At 42.1% G+C, this 21,735-nt stretch overlaps 2 protein-coding genes across 3 annotated transcripts; both read right to left on the bottom strand.

The window, feature by feature from the left end:
- Window positions 1-347: 347 nt before the first annotated feature.
- Window positions 348-6,991, bottom strand: rnf141 (ring finger protein 141). The gene is made up of 6 exons (XM_084451273.1): window positions 6,890-6,991; window positions 5,918-6,155; window positions 4,837-4,945; window positions 4,120-4,340; window positions 2,467-2,574; window positions 348-2,160 (listed from the first exon to the last, which is right to left on the bottom strand). The coding sequence occupies exons 2-6, from the start codon at window positions 6,052-6,054 to the stop codon at window positions 2,010-2,012; spliced, it is 726 nt and encodes a 241-aa protein (XP_084307399.1). The 5' UTR covers window positions 6,055-6,155; window positions 6,890-6,991; the 3' UTR covers window positions 348-2,009.
- A 1,346-nt stretch (window positions 6,992-8,337) lies between these two features.
- On the bottom strand, window positions 8,338-11,727 carry lyve1b (lymphatic vessel endothelial hyaluronic receptor 1b). Of its 2 annotated transcripts, none has more exons than XM_084451244.1 (6): window positions 11,628-11,727; window positions 11,171-11,333; window positions 10,533-10,666; window positions 9,873-10,379; window positions 9,652-9,730; window positions 8,338-9,464 (listed from the first exon to the last, which is right to left on the bottom strand). In XM_084451244.1, the coding sequence occupies exons 1-6, from the start codon at window positions 11,710-11,712 to the stop codon at window positions 9,308-9,310; spliced, it is 1,125 nt and encodes a 374-aa protein (XP_084307370.1). In that variant the 5' UTR covers window positions 11,713-11,727; the 3' UTR covers window positions 8,338-9,307. The 2 variants fall into 2 exon arrangements, with proteins under 2 accessions (XP_084307370.1, XP_084307371.1); XM_084451245.1 differs by having other exon boundaries at window positions 9,357-9,430.
- Between the last annotated feature and the right edge of the window lie 10,008 nt (window positions 11,728-21,735).

The raw sequence follows: 21,735 nt of genomic DNA, 5'->3' as shown, positions 1-21,735 counted from the left end.
ACGCTGAATGTACTGAACACAGGATGCACCGCACTCACATATCACACCGCACACTATATACACACTCACATACACATTACACTATATACACACTCACATACACATTACACTATATACACACTCACATACACATTACACTTTGAGCTCACTGTATTGACTGCACTACATTTTGTATATATATATATATTTTAATCTTATTTTGCACTTGCTCCTGATTCTATGAAGCTTTACATACAGTAAACTGTAAATTAATATCAAAATGTCACATACAGTAAACTGTAAATTCCTGATATTCAAACAAGGCACAAACATAGGTGTAAAAGAGAACATCTCTTTATTAAGGATAACACAGCAATCTATTGAATAGTGTAATGATGGTTTGATGCCATGTCTACAGTGAAACATCCTATTGGACATTACTGGTACCAACAAACCAAGTCAGCAGTCGTTTAAGAATACAGTATCAAAAAGTAGATGCTACCACCTAGCGGCCACAATTAAACTTTACATCAACATGTAAAAAACGGGTGAAATGTTTTCTGTGCTTCTTCATTGGACAAGGGGACAGATTTAGTCCAGCTTTTGCACCTGGCATAAAGTTTTCACCAAGCATTTTACTTAGGAGAATAACTAAAATATAGAACAAGGGTTTTTTAGGAGGGACACTGACTAGGACATTATAATACTTGTAAATGATGAAAGATCCATATTATAGCTTCCAAAAACCTTTCCACCTAGTGCAAATGTTTTGTAAGTCAGATCCGGGGGTAAAAAACAACGGTTTCAAGATGGACGAAGACTGCCGAGTCTGGCAAAAACTCCTGATCTCTCAGATAAGTTGAGCCATCCTCTAAGTATTAGAAACTCGCCACACTACGGGGGCTGGGGGGTCACCAGATTCCCCAAAATAATGCTGTACTTATTTCTACAGTGTTATAGCCAATGGCTAAACCAAAACAAATGTTTAATCTATACATTGGTGAACTATTGTACTATTATATATCCATATTATGAAAATTCATTGAATCACAATAGCAGATTATATAGCAGAAGTAAAATGCACACAGAAGTTTTCTTACTGAACATTTTTGAAGGAATACATACCTAACATATCCAAAAATGATGGACTGTTATTGCCAGTTGGGAATACTGCATGTAATTCTAATTAATTACACAATAGAAAAGAAAAATCTTAATATCACAAATGAAACATTAGAAAGAAATAACCTCTAATTGATTTCAAAATCAAATTGTCAGTCTGAATTGTCATGGCTAAAGCAGCCATGAAATCAGTTTACTCCTCACTTTCACATTACTTGAAAAAGCAAACCAACCACCAACAGAATATGATTTAAAATAGATCCTTGTAGATTTAGTTGTTATAGGCCAGTTTCATTTACAGTTCCAAAGCTGCGCTAAACATACAAAAAATCGATTACTATTTAGAATTCAAAGTGCAATTACTCTATATTATAAGAGAAGGCATCACCAAGCAGAAAGAAAATGGTATGTGGATTCGTTATACTGAAATAGAAGAAAGAGACCACACCTCTAGGTTGTACTGTATACAACACGCATCCAAGTCTGAAAGCAACCATATACAAATCTGTGTGGGGGGGGGGGGGAACAAGAACATAGAAAATAGAAAAGCCAGTGGTTATTGCTGACAGTTAAAAAGACAATCACAGCATGTTCCAGAGAGTTTCCTACCCCAAAACTATAGTCAGCTTATTTCCGCACACAACTCAAAATACTACTTAATTACTGTCGATTTCGATGTTCATTCAAAGGTACATTTTACATAATCCAAAGGTACGTTTGATTTAGCTTGCTTGGTAGTCAGGAGGGGTTTCACTATTTTTTCCAGTGATTCCATTGGTTCCATCGCAACAGGAGAGCTAAACCAAGTGCACCTGAAGTAACTGCAATAGAATATTGACCAAATCCTGCTTGTTTAGTAGTGAGTGGTCTAGCAGTGAGTGGTTAATCAAAGTGACTTGGTGCCGAGTTCAAGGTCTGTGCGGGTGGCCTGCCTCGTCTGCCAGGTTCAGGATATAACCAGCTATATCCTCCTCCGTGGGCGCGTCTGACATCACCCATGACTCGTTGGCGGCCGTCACTTGCAGACGGCATATGGGACAGTTCCGGCTATGTCCGCTCCTGCGGAAAGAGAATAATATTTTCAGTCAGATAAATGAACTTGGTAAAATGAAGATCAATAACATTACATAGATGAGTGTGTGGATGTGCACAGTACTTTTGATCATGTAAACATCATGTGTACAGTGTCTAGATGCCTGTATCCAGGGATACATGTTTGGGTTGAGGCTTGTATGTGTGTGGCCTATGTGTACATCTGATAGGTCAAGGGCTGTTCTCTCTGTCTCTCTCTCTCTCTCAGTTGTGGTTTGTGTGTGTGTGTGTGTGTGTGTGTGTGTGTGTGTGTGCGCGCGTGTGTGTCTTTACCATTTGTCAATGCACTTCTGACAGAAGCTGTGTGCACAGGGAAGGATGAGATCAGCTTTCCCATCCATGCAGATGCAGCACTCCTCCTCATCAGTCAGCTGCTTCACCCTGTAGGGTACAGACACACAGAGAAATCCCTTTCATTTAAGAACTATTTTGTTCATATTGATGGTGTATTTTTCACTAGGTGCTTATGTTATGTCTGGACCCAGGCTAGGGATGGTGGGGTCCTTCAGAATTTTTCCAAATATGCCAGGGGTCCAGAGCTCAAAAAAAGGTTGAGAACCGCTGATTTAGAACATGTTTGATGCGTATATACAGTACCGGGTGTTGTGCAGAAATAATGCATACCTCTCAGCCAATCACAATAGACCTTTCCTATTTAAGCAGCAAGTTCTGCCACTGAATGTCCACTGAACAGCACATAGGGTACCTGATGATTCTCTCAAGGATTCCTGACAATATTGCTGTATATTATTTGCCAAATGCCTCTACTTTGTCTAGGAGAGTTATACAGAAAGGCCTGAACTATTTTACACGAGGATATATCCATGAGATTTGGATTTCGGACAGAGCAGGTGACAACCTGATGCCTCACAAACTCATCAGGACAAAATCATGGATCTTACTGCACATGTAAAGCAGGGTGAGTAAATTAGTGGCATCCATTCTTAGAAAATAAGCCTGTGAGAATGATCTGTTAACTACTAGCTACAGGCTAATTAGCTACTGTGTACTGATGTGTGGAGGGAGGTGTGGGTTATCGTACAACTTGTTTTCTTATAACATTATGGTACAGCAGACTGCAGGCTGGTTTTCTGTATGTTTTAAGAAACATTTTCTTCAAACGAATGTCTAATCTATGAACACAACGCAGGATTAGCTTTGTTTGTGGGCCATCAGAGGCATGGTCTCAAAAACAAGCAACCTTTTTGGTTATTATTTTCCGCATGATTGACAGGTCGGACACAAGCCATTGAATTTTATATATATATATATATATATATATATATATATATATATATATATATATTAGGGGTGTAACGATACACTAATCTCATGATACAATACACGATATTGGGTTGATGATAACAATACGATACGATACACTAAGGGCAGGTGTGAAGCGTTGCAGTAGTGCTGCTGTTCACACCAATAGTGCATTTCTCCACATCTCTACTCCACTACACTGTGAATTTAGAGCTTAATTGTTGTAATATCTTGGATAGGCCTAGAGACAAAAGACGTATTTGTTACCAGCGTTGTGTAGCCAGTGTTCACTGATATACAATAAACATATCACAATATTGTTTTCAACTTGACGATACGTATTGTGACATTTCTGTATCGCGATATATTGTGGCACGATATATTGTTACACCCCTTATATATATATATACACACACACACACACACACACACACACACACACACACACACACACACACACACATAGCATGCATATATATATATATACACATATATATAGTGTATATATATATACTTATATATATATATATATATATATATATATACAGTACATACATATACATATATATATATATACACACCAGTCAAAAGTTTGACATTTGAATGAGAATGTGTGACCAAACCCTTGATTGGTACTGTAAAAAAATAATCATATTTTTTCACCTGCCCATCCACATGCTGGCCTGACAGGAGTCTGCTGACGGGAGTTGGCTGGAAGGTCCCTCGCTGGCGCCCTCTGTTGACAGCACCTCGAAGGACCCCGGGCCGGCGCCCTCTCTTGACAGCACCTCAGCCGCCTGGCTGCTGACGTCCCGGTACAGCTGGATGAACTGGTACAGGTTCATGATGCGTGACGCCTCCACCATTCCGTCCTGTTTGTTAATCTGAGTGCAGAGTAGTCGCACCGTAACGCATCGATCGGCCCAAACCACCGGAGTGCTGTGTGCTCACTAATTTGGTCTAATGCAAGGCTAAGACGGACTGATTAGGGTCGTCTGTAGCTCAGTTGGTAGAGTTCAATGATCGAAGGGTCAGTGGTTCGAATCCCAGCTCCGACTGTCTACATGTCGAAGTTTCCTTGAGCAAGACGCCTAACCCCAAATTGCTCCCAATGAGCAGGTTAGCACCTTGCATGGCAGCTACCGCCATTGGTGTGTGAATGTGTGTGTGAATGGGTGAATGAGAGGCCATTGTAAAGCGCTTTGAGTGCCGCTAAGGTGGAAAAGCGCTATATAAGTGCAGTCCATTTACCATTTACATGCGTGTACACGCTCACTCATACATTCACCTTCACTCTTTCTCGTACATTGTCACACAGGCAGACACGCACCCCCCCCCTCCACACACACCAACATGCCAAGTGATGACTGGCTAACTCACCTTGGTACACAGCACCCTCACAGCTACTTTCCACAGGGCAGTAGCGTCAGAGCCTGGCTGGACCTCAAACAGAAGGTGCTTCTGCTGCCCAGCAGCCAGCTTAGCCGTCCTGCCGGGGGCCAGGAGCAATGTCAATGAAACTGAACACATTTTATGATACGAAAAATAGATCTGACTGGAACTGCTCAGCCAGCAACAATAGAAACTTTTTTTGAGGGAACTCTTAGACTTTTATACAGTATTCTTGGGACTCATGACCGTCATGGGTGAAAGGCATAAACTGTGTTCGGAATCGCTCCCTCGTTCCCTCACTCCCTGATTCCCATTATAGGGTTCACCATGTAGTGAACTACCTAGGGAACGGAGAAAATGTAGGGTACATGCACTGTTCCCTGCAAATCAAGGTGAATTGTGGGTAATAAATAGTGGACTATATAGGGAACGAAAATTCTGTGGAGAATTCGGACACTACAAACAAAATGGCTGACGCCCTATATAGTGAATAGGGAGCGATTCCAAACACAGCTATGATGTATACGGCAAAACATCCAGTATGTGGAAGCCTCTACAGAAGCTTACTGCCGACACGCACCACCCTATCCTCAGTTTCACTCACTGTCGTTGACAGCTGAATTTATGGCCCAGCAGTTGCGAAATAGACCAGGTTATTCCGCGCTCAGACTACAGGATTTTTGGGCCGATTTATCCCCGATTCACCCCTCCCGACAATCGGAGGAGAAATCTGGTCTGGAACGTTGGTCGGGGCCGATGATCGGCCCAGATTATCTTGTAATGTGAGGGGTTTACAGATCCAATCTTATACCTCCCGATCGGCTCGCAGACCCATCGGGGCGGCCCCTTAGGTTAAATATCATGATGAGGCAATACTGTTGAGCAAGGCTTTTAACCCGAATTGCTTCAGCTACAGTAGGCTTACATCGGTGGTACAGGTATTGCTAATTGGATGCTTAAAGTTTTTTTTTTGCAGGATAGACTTCCTCACTCTCTTTCCCATTTGAATTGGCTTAGAGCAAAGTACCGAGCAAACAGTGACACCTACAAACAAAATGGCCGTCCTTACACTTCATTGAGCTCGGCCACCCTGCCCAGGAACTCGTCGTAGGTGAGGTAGCCGCTGTCACGCATCAACCCCGCGTGCTTCACCAGCTTCTCAGGTAGACGGGTCAACACCGCCTGGCCTGAGAACTGCTGGCCCATCCCTGCAGCCTCTTCCCAGCTCGGCCACTGTAGAGATCTGTGGTGTGGAGGACTGCACCTCACTCAGTGCAGGGGGGCCTGTGAGAGGAATAGCATACACACTGCATAGCCTATGGCATTACTTATCACCGTTTCCTGTCTGCCCTCTATGCTATAAGAGACCAATTCATCACGACTGAGTTTTCTGTCTACCCTCTTCGCTATAGGTGGTATATGTGTGTACAAATAAGTATGTGTGTGCAAAAAATAATACCTCTAACCTTGCTTCCTATGTTCTTGTGAACAACTGAGTGAGTTGGACAGGTGTAAGCAGTCAGAAGGCAAGGCGATATCTGTCGTCGCTATCTCCTTAAGTTCATATAGTGCATAGGTGTGGTCAGAGCTTAGGCGGAATTGCACATAGTTAAACTGTATGATCATATAATTGCCTGTGTCTTGGTTAGCTTACTGTTTCTAAATTGAAAGGTTTGCCAAGGAAACTGTGGGCACTGTTAGCTAGTGTAACGTTAGGGTTCAATGAAGATGATGTCAGGAGTGTGTAAGTAAACAGGCTAGGTAGCAAGCCTTTGGTTAGCTAGTGAATTGGCTAGTTCAATAATTCAAGAAGTAGCTATCACATATTATTCCATTTAGCAAGCGTCTGGCTACAGCTAGCTTGCTTGCACTAGTGTTTTTCCATATTTCCATAAAAACGGCTGGCAGGCTAACGTTAGCTAACTAATAATAGCTGGCTTGCTAACCACTCGCTAGCTAGCTAACCAGGCTCAAACAGAACGCAAACAATAAATCACTCGGCTACCTAGTAGCTAGTCCCCTTTTGATATGTCTTGCTTACCTCGTATGGCTACTTGTCAACATCGACATTAATCAATCCAATAATTGTGGACATTCAACGAGCAGTCTTCCTTGTTTAGGAGTAGTTGTCCCATCACACCAGCATCACACAGATGACGACTGTCGCCGTGTGATGACGTTGGCTAGAAAAACACAACTGCTTTATGGCGCGTTCCAGTTAACCCGTAACTCGTGTTTTTCCGACCTCCTACACGTGAAAATGCTCTGGAATGGCAGTCAAACCCGTAACTTCCCACCCGTGAACTCGTACAGATCGATGTACTCCCAGTTGCCGGGTGGGAAGTTACGGGTTTGACTCATGGAGGTATAATATAACCTTATTTTGGGGTTTGACTGCCATTCCAGAGCATTTTCACGTGTAGGAGGTCGGAAAAACACGAGTTACGGGTTGCCTGGAACGCAAATGTGCTTCTACGTTTTACAGCTGGTTTAACTAACACCAGTCATTTATAAACAATGATTCGGTCATGTATGAACACATTTGGCTAGAGATAAGAAAATGCGTGTGACAGTTTTAAAAAGTGTATAAAACAGTAGGCTATAAACAATCGCGCGTGTGTGTATGTGTGTATGTTTATTATGTGTGTGGGGATGGGTCATGAGATTACGGAAGACATTAGGGCCAAAAGCTGATATATATATTATTATTTTTTTAAGCTTCTGAGTTTAAAGTCAGAAATTCTGACTTTTTTCTCAGAAGTTATTTCTGACTTTTTTCTCTGAAATTCTGACTTTAAAGTCAGAAATTCTGACTTTAAACTCAGAAGCTTAAAAAAAAAATAAACTCAGTTGTTGGCCCTAATGCTCTTCCGTATGGGATGGATGAACTAAACCCCCCCAAAAAAATCCCCCATAACATAGCTACCTTTCAAGTCTATTTATCTGACCCAGGAGAGAGACATTAAGCTGGTGAGGAAAAGCCTAGACAGCCTATTATTATTATAGTTATAATAATAATAATAATAAATATTATTATTATTATTATGTATATATTTTTATTATGTTTTATTATCATCATCATCCTCATCATCATCATCATCAGTCATGTGCTTTCAGACAGTCAACAGTTTTGTTCATCCTCACATAGTTCCACGGGGCTTTAGTACAGCTTTTTGGTCAACGCAGCATGGAGTGGTAATCATCAGTTTCTGAAGTAGAGAGTAGGCTACTACATATCCTCTCATAAATTAATAATATGCCCTCCTAGCATAGTTATCCTGTTCCTTTGTTGACTTTTCCAGCTTCAGCTCAGTGAAGTAAAGAGTTAGTTAGTGCTATAACAGATATCGTATGTTTTGCGGTATAACCTATAGATCCTCTCTTTTTAGAATTTGTCTTGTGAACTGTAGCCTATGGAGACATGATACACAGCCATCTAACTTTCAAAAAATTTTTTTATTAACAAATCTGTTATTCCATAGAAAAAGGGCCAATCATCTGGAAATTCCTGTCAGAGCAGAGGCCACCAGTAGAGGATAGTGCGCTGCACATATAACATTTCTCATTTTATCACTTCAATCAAATTCCGAGACCTTTACTCCCCTAATCGAAGTATTTTCCTAATTAATAATGGCTTTCAAAGTAGATAAGAAACGTCATCATCGAGAATCAGAAATATGTGATTGATATGCAATAAATCAATGACAAGGGATCTGGACAATGGGAAATATGTTATTTTGACTATTAAAATGTGATTATTTACAACCATTACAAAAGGACTCAAATAAACAAGTTTCAACCGTATCCTAAACATCATCATGGCGGGCCTTAAGGGGCTTGACCCACCCCAAAAGTGCTTGCGCTCGGGTGCCCATGGTCAGTTAATACTTTTTTTTTTTAAATCATAGTATTTTTCTGTTAAATGAAAAATACTAACTTAAGATTCCTTGTGAAATTTTAGGACATCTACCGCAACGTGTGAAAACACTGAACGTTTTCTCCGGCATCAGCACACGTTGCACATACACAAGTTCAGCATAGGTAGCATGAAATTGAGAGTTTAACATGTTGTTTGAATGATTTTTCAAGGTGCCCACCCACATCCATTGTATGACCAAAACGGTGGTAGAGTTTATCAACTTTCTCAAAAGTGGTAGTTTTGTCAACATTTTGATCTGAACCATTGTATATGATCATAAGTAACCTTAAAACAGGGCTAAACATTAATTTGCCCTTTACTACTCCTTTAAGACTGAGCCCTAGCGACAGCTCTGAGATAATGTCATATAATATATGGTGATACACAATACTGAATAACTTAATTGAAATCATTAAAAAAACACTGATACCACACGTGATCCTGTACATGTTTTTGAAGTGTATGAGTAAAAGATCTTTGGCGGCATGGAAACCTCATCTTCATCAAAACCATACAGTTATTATGGGGAGTTTGTTTTTGTCACAAGGTGATGTCACTGGAGTACTTCCTGTGATTGTCCCCTCCTTCTCTCTGTTGCTCGCGCAGCTCCATCTCACTGTCCGAGGGTCTCCACATCTCTGTCTCTATGTCTTCCTTCTGACGCTTAGCAGACCAAAATGGGAATATGCGCCTGTTCCTTTAAAGAGGCAATACCACTGGTGTAAGTGACATGTTGTAAGAGTAATATTTAGACACTCTAAAATCCCAACAACAGCTAACGCTTAATGCCCTGATAACATTACGAATAACACAATATGAGGTTACATTACATTTCCAGTCATCAATGAATCAATATTATGGAAACGACAACACATTAGGCTCACATTTTGAAGTGCCACACTGCAGCAGCCACCGCCAGCAGGAGCAGGATGGTAGCCAGGACGAGGAATGCCATAGGTATTGCTGAAAATTCGAAATCATGGAAATATATGTGAATCTACAGTGAAAGTGAGAAGAGTAAAAAGATCAAAAACATATTTTTCAATGAAATATGATACAAGTTGTTATATTGCGAGAGAAAAAAAGCAACACGAGTGCAACTGACCTCCAATGCCTGTGGAGCTTGCAGGCTGAGAAACCACCGTGAGGTCGGTTGAGGAGACGGAGGACGAGACAGAAAATACAGATGGACCAGTCGAGGAAGCAGAGCGAGAAAGAGAGGGAGACGAGGTGGAGAGAGGGTGAGAGGGCCGGATGGTGGACAGAGGGGAAGGGGGAGATGAACGAGAGGGAGAGGGGGTGGAGAGAGGGTGAGAGGGCCGGATGGTGGACAGAGGGGAAGGGGGAGATGAACGAGAGGGAGAGGGGGTGGAGGTGAATGTGGAGCTACTGGAGAGTGTTGACTTGAGCGGGGCAGGAACGGTTGAGGTAGTGAGAGACGTTTTCCAGACTCCGGTAGTTGACTTTCTGAAGACTTTAGGTATTGACTTGAAGAGGTGAGTGACAGTTGTGGTCAATGGTGGTGTTGTTGTTGTTATAGTGGTTGTTGTTGTTGACCTCCCCTGTGATTCGATATCTGCAGGTGTGGTGGTATCCAAAGGTTTCTGTAAATCTGCATGTAAAGAAATACATACAGTACATGGTAAAAACACTGATGATCAGAATTTAACCAGGGCTGTTTAACTCCAGAAAATCTTATTTTTATATGTATTGATTGACAAATCAAGGTAGATGATTTCAATATTATGTTGATTTAAATATGTACCTGATTTGAAGCAATATGCATCTACTCTGTTTGGTGATGCATTCCATGTCACCAAACCAGTCTTGTTAGCGCCACATCTCGAGCTCCTCTCAATGCGAGGGACAACCAGCATATCTCCATCTATCCAGCCATATCTGTTTCAGTGACCACACATGTGGAATGGATGTCAGGCTAATTCTGCTTGCATCAATAACTTTATAGTATCAGTTTAGTACAGTAGATAAGCTCCAAAACAATGTTGACTGATTGTTTGAGTATAGCCATGAAGATGGGTATACTAATGATGAACAAAACCGGCTATAGCTAGTGCAATTTTTACCTTTTTAAAATTGTTTATCTTTTCTTTTTTTAAGGCCTCATATTTAAATTGTAGAATGTTGATTTTACTTTAACATTCTAAACCTCCCCTCCCCCAAATTATACAAGCATGAAAAATTGTATGTTAATGAAAATAGTGAATAATTATTGAGAGGTCTAGATATTAGTTTATGCCATGGTGCTTATTCTGGCCGAATTCTTGCTATTGACATTGGAGAATGTACTAGTAGTCTGTTAAAATAAACATTAGGCTATATAATAATATAAACAAACACATTAGGCTGCATGCCACCACCACCACTACACCACTATCAACATACGTGCATGTCTCCAGTCCATGTTGGAGTGCCGTCTCCATCTGTGCCATGGTTGCTATGGCGGCATCCATGAATAAGCACAGGTCTCTTGCCCGGGATGCATTAATGCCCCCAGAGCGATAGGACACCATGAATACTCCTGCCTTCGTGTCATCCTTGTGGAAAACTGAACAAGTCGAACCCACAATTACACAATAATACACACAAAGGCAATGTAATAACACCTGAAATAATATTTGCAAATACTTGGGGTGCACTCTACTAGATCATGAATCACCATCAATACAGAATAGTGCCAAAAGTGCACACTGATATTCATAGCAGGCACCTCAAATATTTTCAGATACTCTCAAGTTTATCAAAACCAAATACTGGCATGACATGTACTCCAAGCATTTTGCTAAATGGATTAAAACACACCCTCATTAAACAGTCCTCATACACACCAAAAGCACCCTACCTGTTATTTGACTGTGATCAAATGACAGTGTGTAGACAGCCAGAGAGAGAAATACTCCAGTGAAGAGCCAGAATCTCGCCATCATGGTTTGGTTGGTATCCCTCAGAAACACTCAGCTATGAGACAGAATAACGTGAATCCAGCGAGACAGAGGACAACCTTCTGCAAGCACAACTTCCCGTGGTGAGGGGTTACATGCACTGCATGAAGAGGAAACAGGAAGTAAGGGTTGAATCTGCTCGCTGCCCCTCCATCAGAGAGCACAGACCACCATCCTGACACAAGAGGATTAGCTCTGGAACAATCCGTCTGACTGAATACCGCTTATTGTACATTGTAGGGAATAATATGACAGATGTGTCACAGAATATTAAAGCATTCTGTCTGTCTGTCTGTCTGTCTGTCTGTCTGTCTGTCTGTCTGTCTGTCTGTCTGTCTGTCCGTCCATCTTTCTATCTATCTATCTATCTATCTATCTATCTATCTATCTATCTATCTATCTATCTATCTATCTATCTATCTATCTATCTATCTATCTATCTATCTATCTATCTATCTATCTATCTATCTATCTATCTATCAGATGAGGTGTCTTTTGCACCAACTCTTTATTAATAGGCAGATGTTTCACAGGAGCATGCTGTATGTGGAAACCATATAATGTCAAAGCAAAACATCAAGTCATAAGATTTTGTTTTTTACATTACGCAGTGGTAAAATGTGTATACTGTGCATATATTCTGTAACAAAGCAACAGGAGTAGCCTGCATCTTTAATAGGATCTGCTAGTGAGGAAAGCAACAATCAATCAAGCCTTTCCCGTTCCTGCTGGGTCATGAGCTTTGTGTTTTTTCTGCATTGTCAGCAACTACAGCAGAGTTATAGTGGCCCTAGCAGGTCTATCAGTGAGCAGAGGGGCAACTTCCTATTCGTTGGCCACAGTAGGCTAATATATTTATCTTTCTTTCTTTCCTTTCTTATTTTCTTTCCCTCTCTCCTCCACAACGTAGCACTGATTCTCTCGGGTGTCCTCCACTGTTCTCCAGCCCTGTGATAGCAGACTCTTCCGCTGGTTTGACGACAGCAGGATCCTGTGCCTGTCCCTATGGCTCAAATGAGCGGAGGAAAACCATCGTTTAACAAGGCTCATCCCACATACAGTATGGCTTCGCAAGTTGCCATCTTGGTCCTTAGACAGCTAAGTTGCACACAGAGGAAATCTTTTCAAATGATTTCCAGAGATTTCTCTGCGTCACTGATGTTATTATCCCACCTCCGTGTCTGGATATTTCCATATCAACATGACTTTACCGCCCCCCCCCCCTCTGGGAAAATCCGGAAACAGGTCTAAAAGTAATGGGATGTTGGACTTGACTCCAGGAAATGTTAGGCCAATGTCAAGGACAGTGCATAAGCTTCTGCTGAAGGGATCTGTGAAATGTTGTTGGTTCGTTTATGTTATGAATATCACAATGTCACACCCATAGATTGTAGCACATCCTTTCAAGGTTCTCTGGGTTTGGGCCAAATCTTCCTGCACATGGTGTGGTAACTATGCCAACAGATACTGCAGGTCACATGGCTAGGGAAAAAAACTCTGGAACTACTAATCACAAAAACTGGATGGATACCTGCATGAAATTATCCTAAGACAGATAGAAAGAACGAAGGAAAGAAGGAAAGAAAGAAGGAAGGAAAGAAAGAAAGAAAGAAAGAAAGAAAGAAAGAAAGAAAGAAAGAAAGAAAGAAAGAAAGAAAGAAAGAAAGAAAGAAAGAAAGAAAGAAAGAAAGAAAGAAAGAAAGAAAGAATACTTACTATAATTCTCAATGGGGAAATTCCCTTGTTGCAGTACATAAAAACAAGAGACACACAAGTAAAAGACACAAAGGCATTATGGGTATTAAAAAGACACGATCAGTAATTGCAATATTTTCAAATTTACCGGGTCTACCATTCCAGTGTCACTTGAACACAAGCTGAGGTCTGATCAACCTTTTGGTTGCCTACTGTACTGTAGGTGTTAGTGTCTGATGTTGAAAGACCCAAAACACCCTGTGTGTTACTGGCAGGACAGAGGAAGGGAACTGAAGGGAACTTGTCCTACTTTCAGCTAATGTTGAATAATATATCCCAGTTGGAGTACAGTAGCTTTAGTTTCCTGTCTGTGCCTGAGGCTAAAGTGGACCACTGGGTGTATCAGTGGGTGTAAGGGATCCAGGGGTGTTAGACAACAGGAGTTCTATATACAGAGTAATTGGGCTATAATTGGTCACACTTGCCTGGCCAAGTAGAGGAGCAGGAAACTGTATTCCTCTAACAGGGAGATACTGTATGTCTGAGAGTAACATAACAACAATATATTTATACATAACAGCTATATATATATATATATATATAATTCAAGTAGGAAGGAGTCACCGCGACACAAGGCTGGTAATTCCGTACTTTTATTAATTAAAAGAAACGAACAACGCGTTTCGCCTATGGCTTCATCAGGTTCGTGCTGAGAGAAGAACACAGGTGCTTTTAAAAAAGATGATCTGGGTGTGGTCGGTCCAATCAGCCGAACACCATCTGGATGGCCACAGCAATCAGCCAATTAATTAACAAACAAGTAATACTACACACAAAATTCATAATACATCACCATGTTAATCACGCCATAAGTGATTAACATTCATACAGTATACTAGAAACAGCCACCCTTATTCACAATCACAGTAATTTTCCTTGATTTCCTATACCGGACATCATCATCATAAGGACCAAAAAGTGACTGGAGTGACAGCATAGTCTATACCAATAACCTCTGCCAATAACCTATGTCTGGAGGGTGGGTGGTGAGCAGGGAAGAAGTGTCCCTGTCTCTCTTCTAACAAAGGGATATCTGCAGAGAAAGAAAAACAAACATTAGTGTCATTATAACAAAAATGAACTCAAATCTAATGTTTCATTGAGGCCATGTGGTTCCATAGAATTCAATATATATATATGTAATATAATTGTGATTCAGTTAAAGGTGTTATGGGTAAACTTTACAGACAAAAAAACATACACAGCTTTTTAGAAAGGTGCAAAATTATTGCTTTCCCCCCAAAAAAAATATTGATTATGAATTTATTATTTTAATGGTTCCGAAATAAATGTAGTGTTTATCTGTCTGAGATGTCTGACGTTTGGTTCCCACCTCTAACAAGGCTTGTGAGCCAAATAGTATTACGACATTGATACCACGCGGAACTGTATCTCTGTGTCTCGAGCAATCAGGAGTTGTAATACTATTGGCTCACAAGCCTGGTCAGGGTTATTTTATATGTGTGTATATATATATATATATATATATATATATATACTGTATATATATATATATATATATATATATATATATATATATATATATATCATAGGAGGCTCGTCCATTGAGGTAGGGGAGGACAGTCCTCCTCAGTTTTTGGAGAGAAGAGAGGGATTCAAATATAAATATATGCATTTATTTATTTATAATTAATCTTTAATATTATTAGAGTTTTTTTCATGAAGCAGGTTTTCCCTATTAGTGCTGCAGGTTAACACATTTGGGTTATCATCAACTCGTTTTTTCGCTTTGTAGACATAAATGCAGTGGTGTGTTTTTAGTTTGAAAAAGGAAGTTGTCAATGTAGCAGTTACCGCACGTATCGCTCTACCCTTTCCCTATCTTTGAGGACATCTACCGCAACGTGTGAAAACGCCTTTTCAACAGAAACATTTTCTCTGGGCGTCAGCATGATATGTTGCACAACCACAAGTTGATCATGGATCAAAAAGGAGAGTTATGGATCACACTAACTGTCTTAAAATTGCTTTAATTGCTTAAAAGTGCTTTGTTAAGTGCAAACAGACTGATATTTTGACGGCACTATAGGAAATATCAATTATGTTTATGTTTATGCATGAACAAATAGGGGAAACATCCACCATACACAAACACAGAAACTCAATAACTGCCCGTACACTTGATGTTGAATATTATTGATGATGAATATTATTGTTAATTGTGATTTAAAAAAAAAAAATACTCACCATAATTTAATTGTGGTGAATGTTTGTGTGTCTGCTGTGAATAACTAATGTAATCCTCACATGATCTGTACATTAATGTGAAAAAAATTGTCTTGTTTTATGTCTAAGTCAGCCAGTATGTGTTTGATGATAGTTATTTTTTTTTAACCAGACTGGTTCAAACTCCAAGTAGAATCTACAGTCTGACTATGATAAAATTGAAGTTATATTATTTTTTTGTTATTATCACAATAATATTGTTTATCACAATTATTTTGGCCACAATAATTGTGACATGATATTTTGTAATCTTCCTACCCCAGGGTATGACACAGTCTCAACATTTGCTGGGTGAAGAAAGAAAACCGCATGGGAGACCTGGAAGGCTTTCCCTGAAGTGACCGAAGCTTTCAATGAGCTCCTGCAGATGCAAGCTGATGTGAGTGAGCTGTCCAAGTCACTGCTGGAGCGCTTTGTGGTACTGATGTACAACAGGACAAGCGAAACCACAGATAATACTACTACTACTACTACTACTACTACTACTACTACTACTACTAATAATAATAATTCATTACATTTACATAGCACTTTTCGTGACACCCAAAGCACTTTACAATGCTTTTTTTGTCTTCTCACTCATTCACAGGTGAACGAGGCAAGAGAAACAGCTCTTCACTCAGAAATCCAGAGCTGTGGAGAACATGCCACCAACAAAGGCTGCTTTAGACCAACATATTAAGCGGGCCACCTATCAAGCCAATGTCTGGTGCAAAGCCTTAGAACCTGACCCTTGGCTGCCAAGCCCTTCTGATTGGGGCTGGGTGAAAGAAGCAGGGATGGGATGGCAGCCACTGTGGACCACCCTTCCTGAAGCTTCACAGAGCTGCTATGAGCTGATACATTGTGGCTGCAAGAAAGAGTGTACAACGCGCTGCACTTGCAAAAAGGCTGCCCTCGAGTGTACTGCCCTTTGCTTCTGCTCAGGAGACTGTTCATGTTATTGTATCGTGGGTAAGATGCGGTGGGTTGTATTGTATGGTGGATTAAGATGCCAAGATGACAACGCTGCTTAGTCACACATTGTGTGAAGTCCACTTTGAGTTTCTGTGTTTGTGTATGGTGGATGTTTCCCCTATTTGCTCATGCATAAACATAAACACAATTGATATCTCCTATACTGCTGTCAGTCTGTTTGCACTTAACAAAGCACTTTTAAGCAATTAAAGCAATTTTAAGACAGTTAGTGTGATCCACAACTCTCCTTTTTGATCTATGATCAACTTGTGGTTGTGCAACATATGCTGACGCCCGGAGAAAACGTTTCTGTTGAAAAGGTGTTTTCACACGTTGCAGTAGGCCTAGATTTCCTCAAAGATAGGGAAAGGGTAGAGCCAATGAGTCACCTCGACTCCCAACTCAAATCATACGTGCGGTAACCGCTACATTGAGAACTTCCTTTTTCAAACTAAAAACACACCACTGCATTTATGTCTACAAAGCGAAAAAACTAGTTGATGATAACCCAAATGTGTTCAACCTCTGACAAGTTCCAGAAGTTCCTCTTGAAGAGGTTCCACATCTGAAAACAAACTTCATGGTGTGTAGAAACATGGTGTATAGAAACACTGGAGAAAGTTTCATGCTTTAGTCATAAAATGCACAATACCTTACATATGAGCTTATCGGCCACTCCACTAAGGTGGCGGCCATCTTGAAAAATGGTCGCCATCTTGAAATTTCAAGTGGCTTCTTGTTAAGTGACCCATGGAGACAGCTCATCCCAATTTTCATGCTTGTATCACCACAGCACCACTATATATGCCCCCTGCAGTCAAAATAGACTGAAGCGCCCACCATTTTGGAAAATGGCTGCCACAGCCGTAAAAGGTCCCTCCTGAAGTGGTTCTACGTCTGAAATTAATCCTTGGGGTGTATAGATCATATGCTGAAGGTTTCATGCTTTAGTCATAAAATGCACAATACCTTCCATATATTAGCTTATCTGCAACACTATATGGATAAAAACCCATTGTTGAAATTCTAAAGCTCCAACAGTGACATCTACAAAAAGTGCAGTTGGAGCATGGATGGATTGAGTTGGAGGACCCTATTGTAATGAACCAGCCCAATAAGGGCTCTGTCAGAGGTCAAGGACACACAGCACCACTCAGTTATAAAAATAGAGCCTTTATTATAAATACCGGGCAAGTCATTAAATACAGAGCATGGGGCAGAAGACGGGGATAGGTGAATGGCTAGGCCCAGAGGGGACCCCGGTAACCGCTGCACTGCAACCGCTGTGTACACACAAACCACACACTAAGGCCTACTAGGCAAATGGGGCACAGCACACTCACGGCACACAATAGAAGAGCAGGCCTACAACTCTGCACTGCACACAATAACGCGTGACCACTACAAATGGGGTTCCCATAGGGGGCAGCCTAATCGCCCACAATACCACTCCAGACTATATGTTATATATATATATAACATGTATTACTGGTATGAGACTAGTCATCATTAAGGTTAGTCAGAAGCAAACGGTGAAGGTGAAGCTGCCTGAGGTCCTACATTCCCATGGCCTTTGAGTTATGATTCATTGTCATTCACTGATGGAAGATGACTTCGCTAGGTCTATCTTGCTATCAGATCCCAAACCATTGCTGATGGTGTCCCTGCACAACTATACAGAGTCCTGTTTCACTTCCCTTCCTTGTGCAGAGCTAGAGCTATCACATTTACCCCATGAATATTTCATACATTACACCGTTGACTGCCTTGCGCAATTCAAACACTAGTGTGGTACCTTACTCCACATTGGTAAGGGCACTTTACTTGGATATAACCTGGAACATTATCCCTTTCCTTTCCAGAAGTTTCTGGCTGAAAATCCCAGAGCAACTGTAGGCCTACCGAACCAGGACTGGACATGGCGCTGAGAGCCACGTCCCACGGCGACCTGCAGACTCTGTCATCACCAGGATGGAGACACTCGTTGGACAACAGTCTGAACAAGTCGTTTTCCCTCAGCGGTAGCAACATGAACGGAGGAGGGGGGAGGTTCGGGAAGGAGGGAGCGGAGGAGGGGATGGCGAAGGGTTTCCCGAGGCCGACCAGGAGGCCTGTGAGGGCGGTGCGACCGCTCAGCGCGGCTAGCGCCAGTGGCTCCTTCCTCCAGATCAACCACCTGCAAGGAGAGCTGGTGAGGAAGAGGAAGGTAAGGAGTCAGAGAGATGAGAGCGGGAGAAGGAATGTGTGTGCAGGGAGTGGTCACGGCACCAATGTAACCAATGTAACCAATGTACGTGTACCGTAGGGTTGCGTTCGTGGGGTGTGTGTGTGTAACCGAGTGACTCGTGAGCCTTCGTAAACCCTCATGGTGTGAGGTCGTGGTAGCGAGTAGCTGGTAAAACTCACTCCACAATAGAGCGCTGGCAGTCCCTCCAAGAGGGACGTCCCTATTGGTGCAACTGTTAGTGCGTCCGCCTCACTCGCGGGAGAGCGTATACATGTGTTCGAATCCCGCCCTGGGCAAGCCCTTAACATGGGTTACATTGGTGCCGTGACCCGGATGCCCACTGGTGTGCAGTGAGTGTAGAGGGGTGAGCGTAGCCGAGTGAATTGTTAGTCCTCGTAAACCCTCGTTAGTAGCTGGTAAAACTCACTCCTCAAAAGAGCGCTGACAGACCCTCCAAGGGGGACGTCCCTATTGGTGCAACTGTTAGAGCACCCGCCGCACAAGCAGGAGAGAGTGGGTATGAATCCTGCCCTGGGAAAGCCCTTAACATGGGTTACATGCGTATGTCTTAAATCTCATCACACTGATAGTCGATCACTCAGTTGAAAGCCATTTCAAGTTTGATCGAGTCTTGATTAGCCTGATTAGCCTGCTGAAGAAGAAAAACGTGTCTTACGTCTTACTGTTCAGTGGGAGGCCAATGTTTATGAACTGCTCTCAGGAATGTGAGGATCTGAAGAAAGAGAACAAGTACTTGTCCAATGAGATCCACATGGAGAGGATCATGATGAGAACCGAGAATGAACTGACCATGAGGAACTTAAGGAACCTCAACCAGGAACTCCAGGCCCAGGTCAAAGAGGTACGAGAATAGGCTTCATCACTCACGTTCCCTCCTCTCTCTCCCTCTCTCTCTCTCTCTCTCTCTGCATTTCCCTACTTCTTTCTGTTCCTGACAAACAGCTCAGAGAGAAGAACTCTGACTGACAGTCACTGTTGCTTTCTAAGCCCTTTTGAAAGCCTTTATGGTAAAGGATGTGAAATCAGTGTCAAATATCATTTTTCAAATATAGCGTTCCAGCAGCGTCCTTCTCTGTTTCCTAATCCAACCACTTGTAACTTTCCAGCTGAACCAGAAGATGTATCTGGCCCAGCAGAGGGCGTCGTTGTGCTCGCGGGCGGTGGAGGATGCCGACGTGTCCCGGGGCGAGGCCGAGAGGAGCCGTGCCCTGGCAGAGGTTCGGGAGGTGGACAGCCGGAAGGGGAGAGAGCAGGCAGAGGCCGGCATAAACAGGCTGAGTGACGATCTGCAACAAGTCAAAAAGGAGGTAGTCATTAAACACACACACACACACACGCACACACACACGCACACACACACACACACACACACAAAGCCAGTACCGAGGAGAACCAATGGTATGCATTTTGTAGCAAAACTAATTAGAGTTGGTCATTAGGGTAACCAAGGTACTGTAGCACAACATGTAACAGTACCTCCCAGATCAGTCCTGCCTGGTGAGTCAATGGTGGCAAAGTGGAGAGGACAGTTACCTCATTATGATAGTGGGTTCGGGGGCATGTATCTTTTGAATTTAGATACATCCTTATTATTGCTAATCTACTGTACTGTTTATTTCATATGGTAAGACATACACTTTGAGTTTAGGTTCTAGTTCATTTTGATGGTAGAAGGGGAATTCGACAATCTACAGTATTTAAAACACCCTGAATAGTGACCAGCTTGTCCCTGGCAGCACACAGGTGTTCAGCTTCTCCTGGCCCAAACGGAGAAGAACTACTTTGAGACCAAGCTGAAACTGGACAGGGTGTCTGGGGAGAAACACGCTCTCTTGGCGGAAAACCGGAGCTTGGAGGGCGAGAGAAATGAACTCAGGCACAAGCTGAGGAACCTGACTGAGGAGAATGTGAAGATTAAAGAAAAGTAAGGGTGCACCTACATGGCATGTGACATGCTGCGGTAGATTACATTGAACACTGTTGAACATCAGGCAACAGTATTGGAAAGCATGAAGTATTGGAATTTGCTCTGACAAGGGACATAATGTTCATTATCTACTAAACAGAGTCACACTATTTCATACACATAGAATGAAGAGTATTTTGGGGTGTGTACACTATATGAAGGGGGAAATCTCCACCTACAGTACTCGGTAATCAGTATTATACACCATCAAGGCCCGTGCGTCAGAGCTTTCTAGATGGTTCTAACTGGTATGTTGACTTCCACTCCCACAGGGAGGTGAACACCAGGAGGCGAGCCCTGGCGGCCGAGGAAGAGAGCGAGAGGGCGGGGCTTGCGCAGCAGGAGGCCGACCAGGAGCGGCGTCTGGCGGAGAAGGAGAGGCAGGAACGCACGGCCGAGTGCCTCAGCTGGAGGGAGAAGCACCAGAACCTGGCGGACATCTTCAGAGCTCAGGAGGACCTCAAGTCGCAGAGGCAGAACAAAGCTGTGAGTCGCCATCTAGTGGTTTGAGTCGCTGGATAACATCCAGGGCAAGGCGACCATAGGTATTGTGTATCTGTCACATAAACTATTATTTATTCCGGAGCTATTGCTTGGTTTTTACCTGCAGTGTCAAGCCAACATCAAGAGCTATTTCCTGTGCATGACCGAGAGTGACCAGAGGGTGAAAATTTTGAAAAACCAGGACGGCACTCCAAGGAACTTTACAGTAAGATGATCACTGACAAATAATACTTATCTTTAAAGACACTGGAAATCAGGGGGGGAAAAATAACATACTTCATCAATTCTTTTAATGGATGACATGCCATCTGATTGCCTTCAGGAGGGGGAT

The sequence above is a fragment of the Borostomias antarcticus genome (assembly GCF_949987555.1).
Source record: "Borostomias antarcticus genome assembly, chromosome: 16".
Taxonomy (NCBI): Eukaryota; Metazoa; Chordata; class Actinopteri; order Stomiiformes; family Stomiidae; genus Borostomias; species Borostomias antarcticus.
The sequence above is the reverse complement of the archived record's forward strand: the minus strand, read 5'-3'. Positions and strand labels throughout refer to the sequence as shown.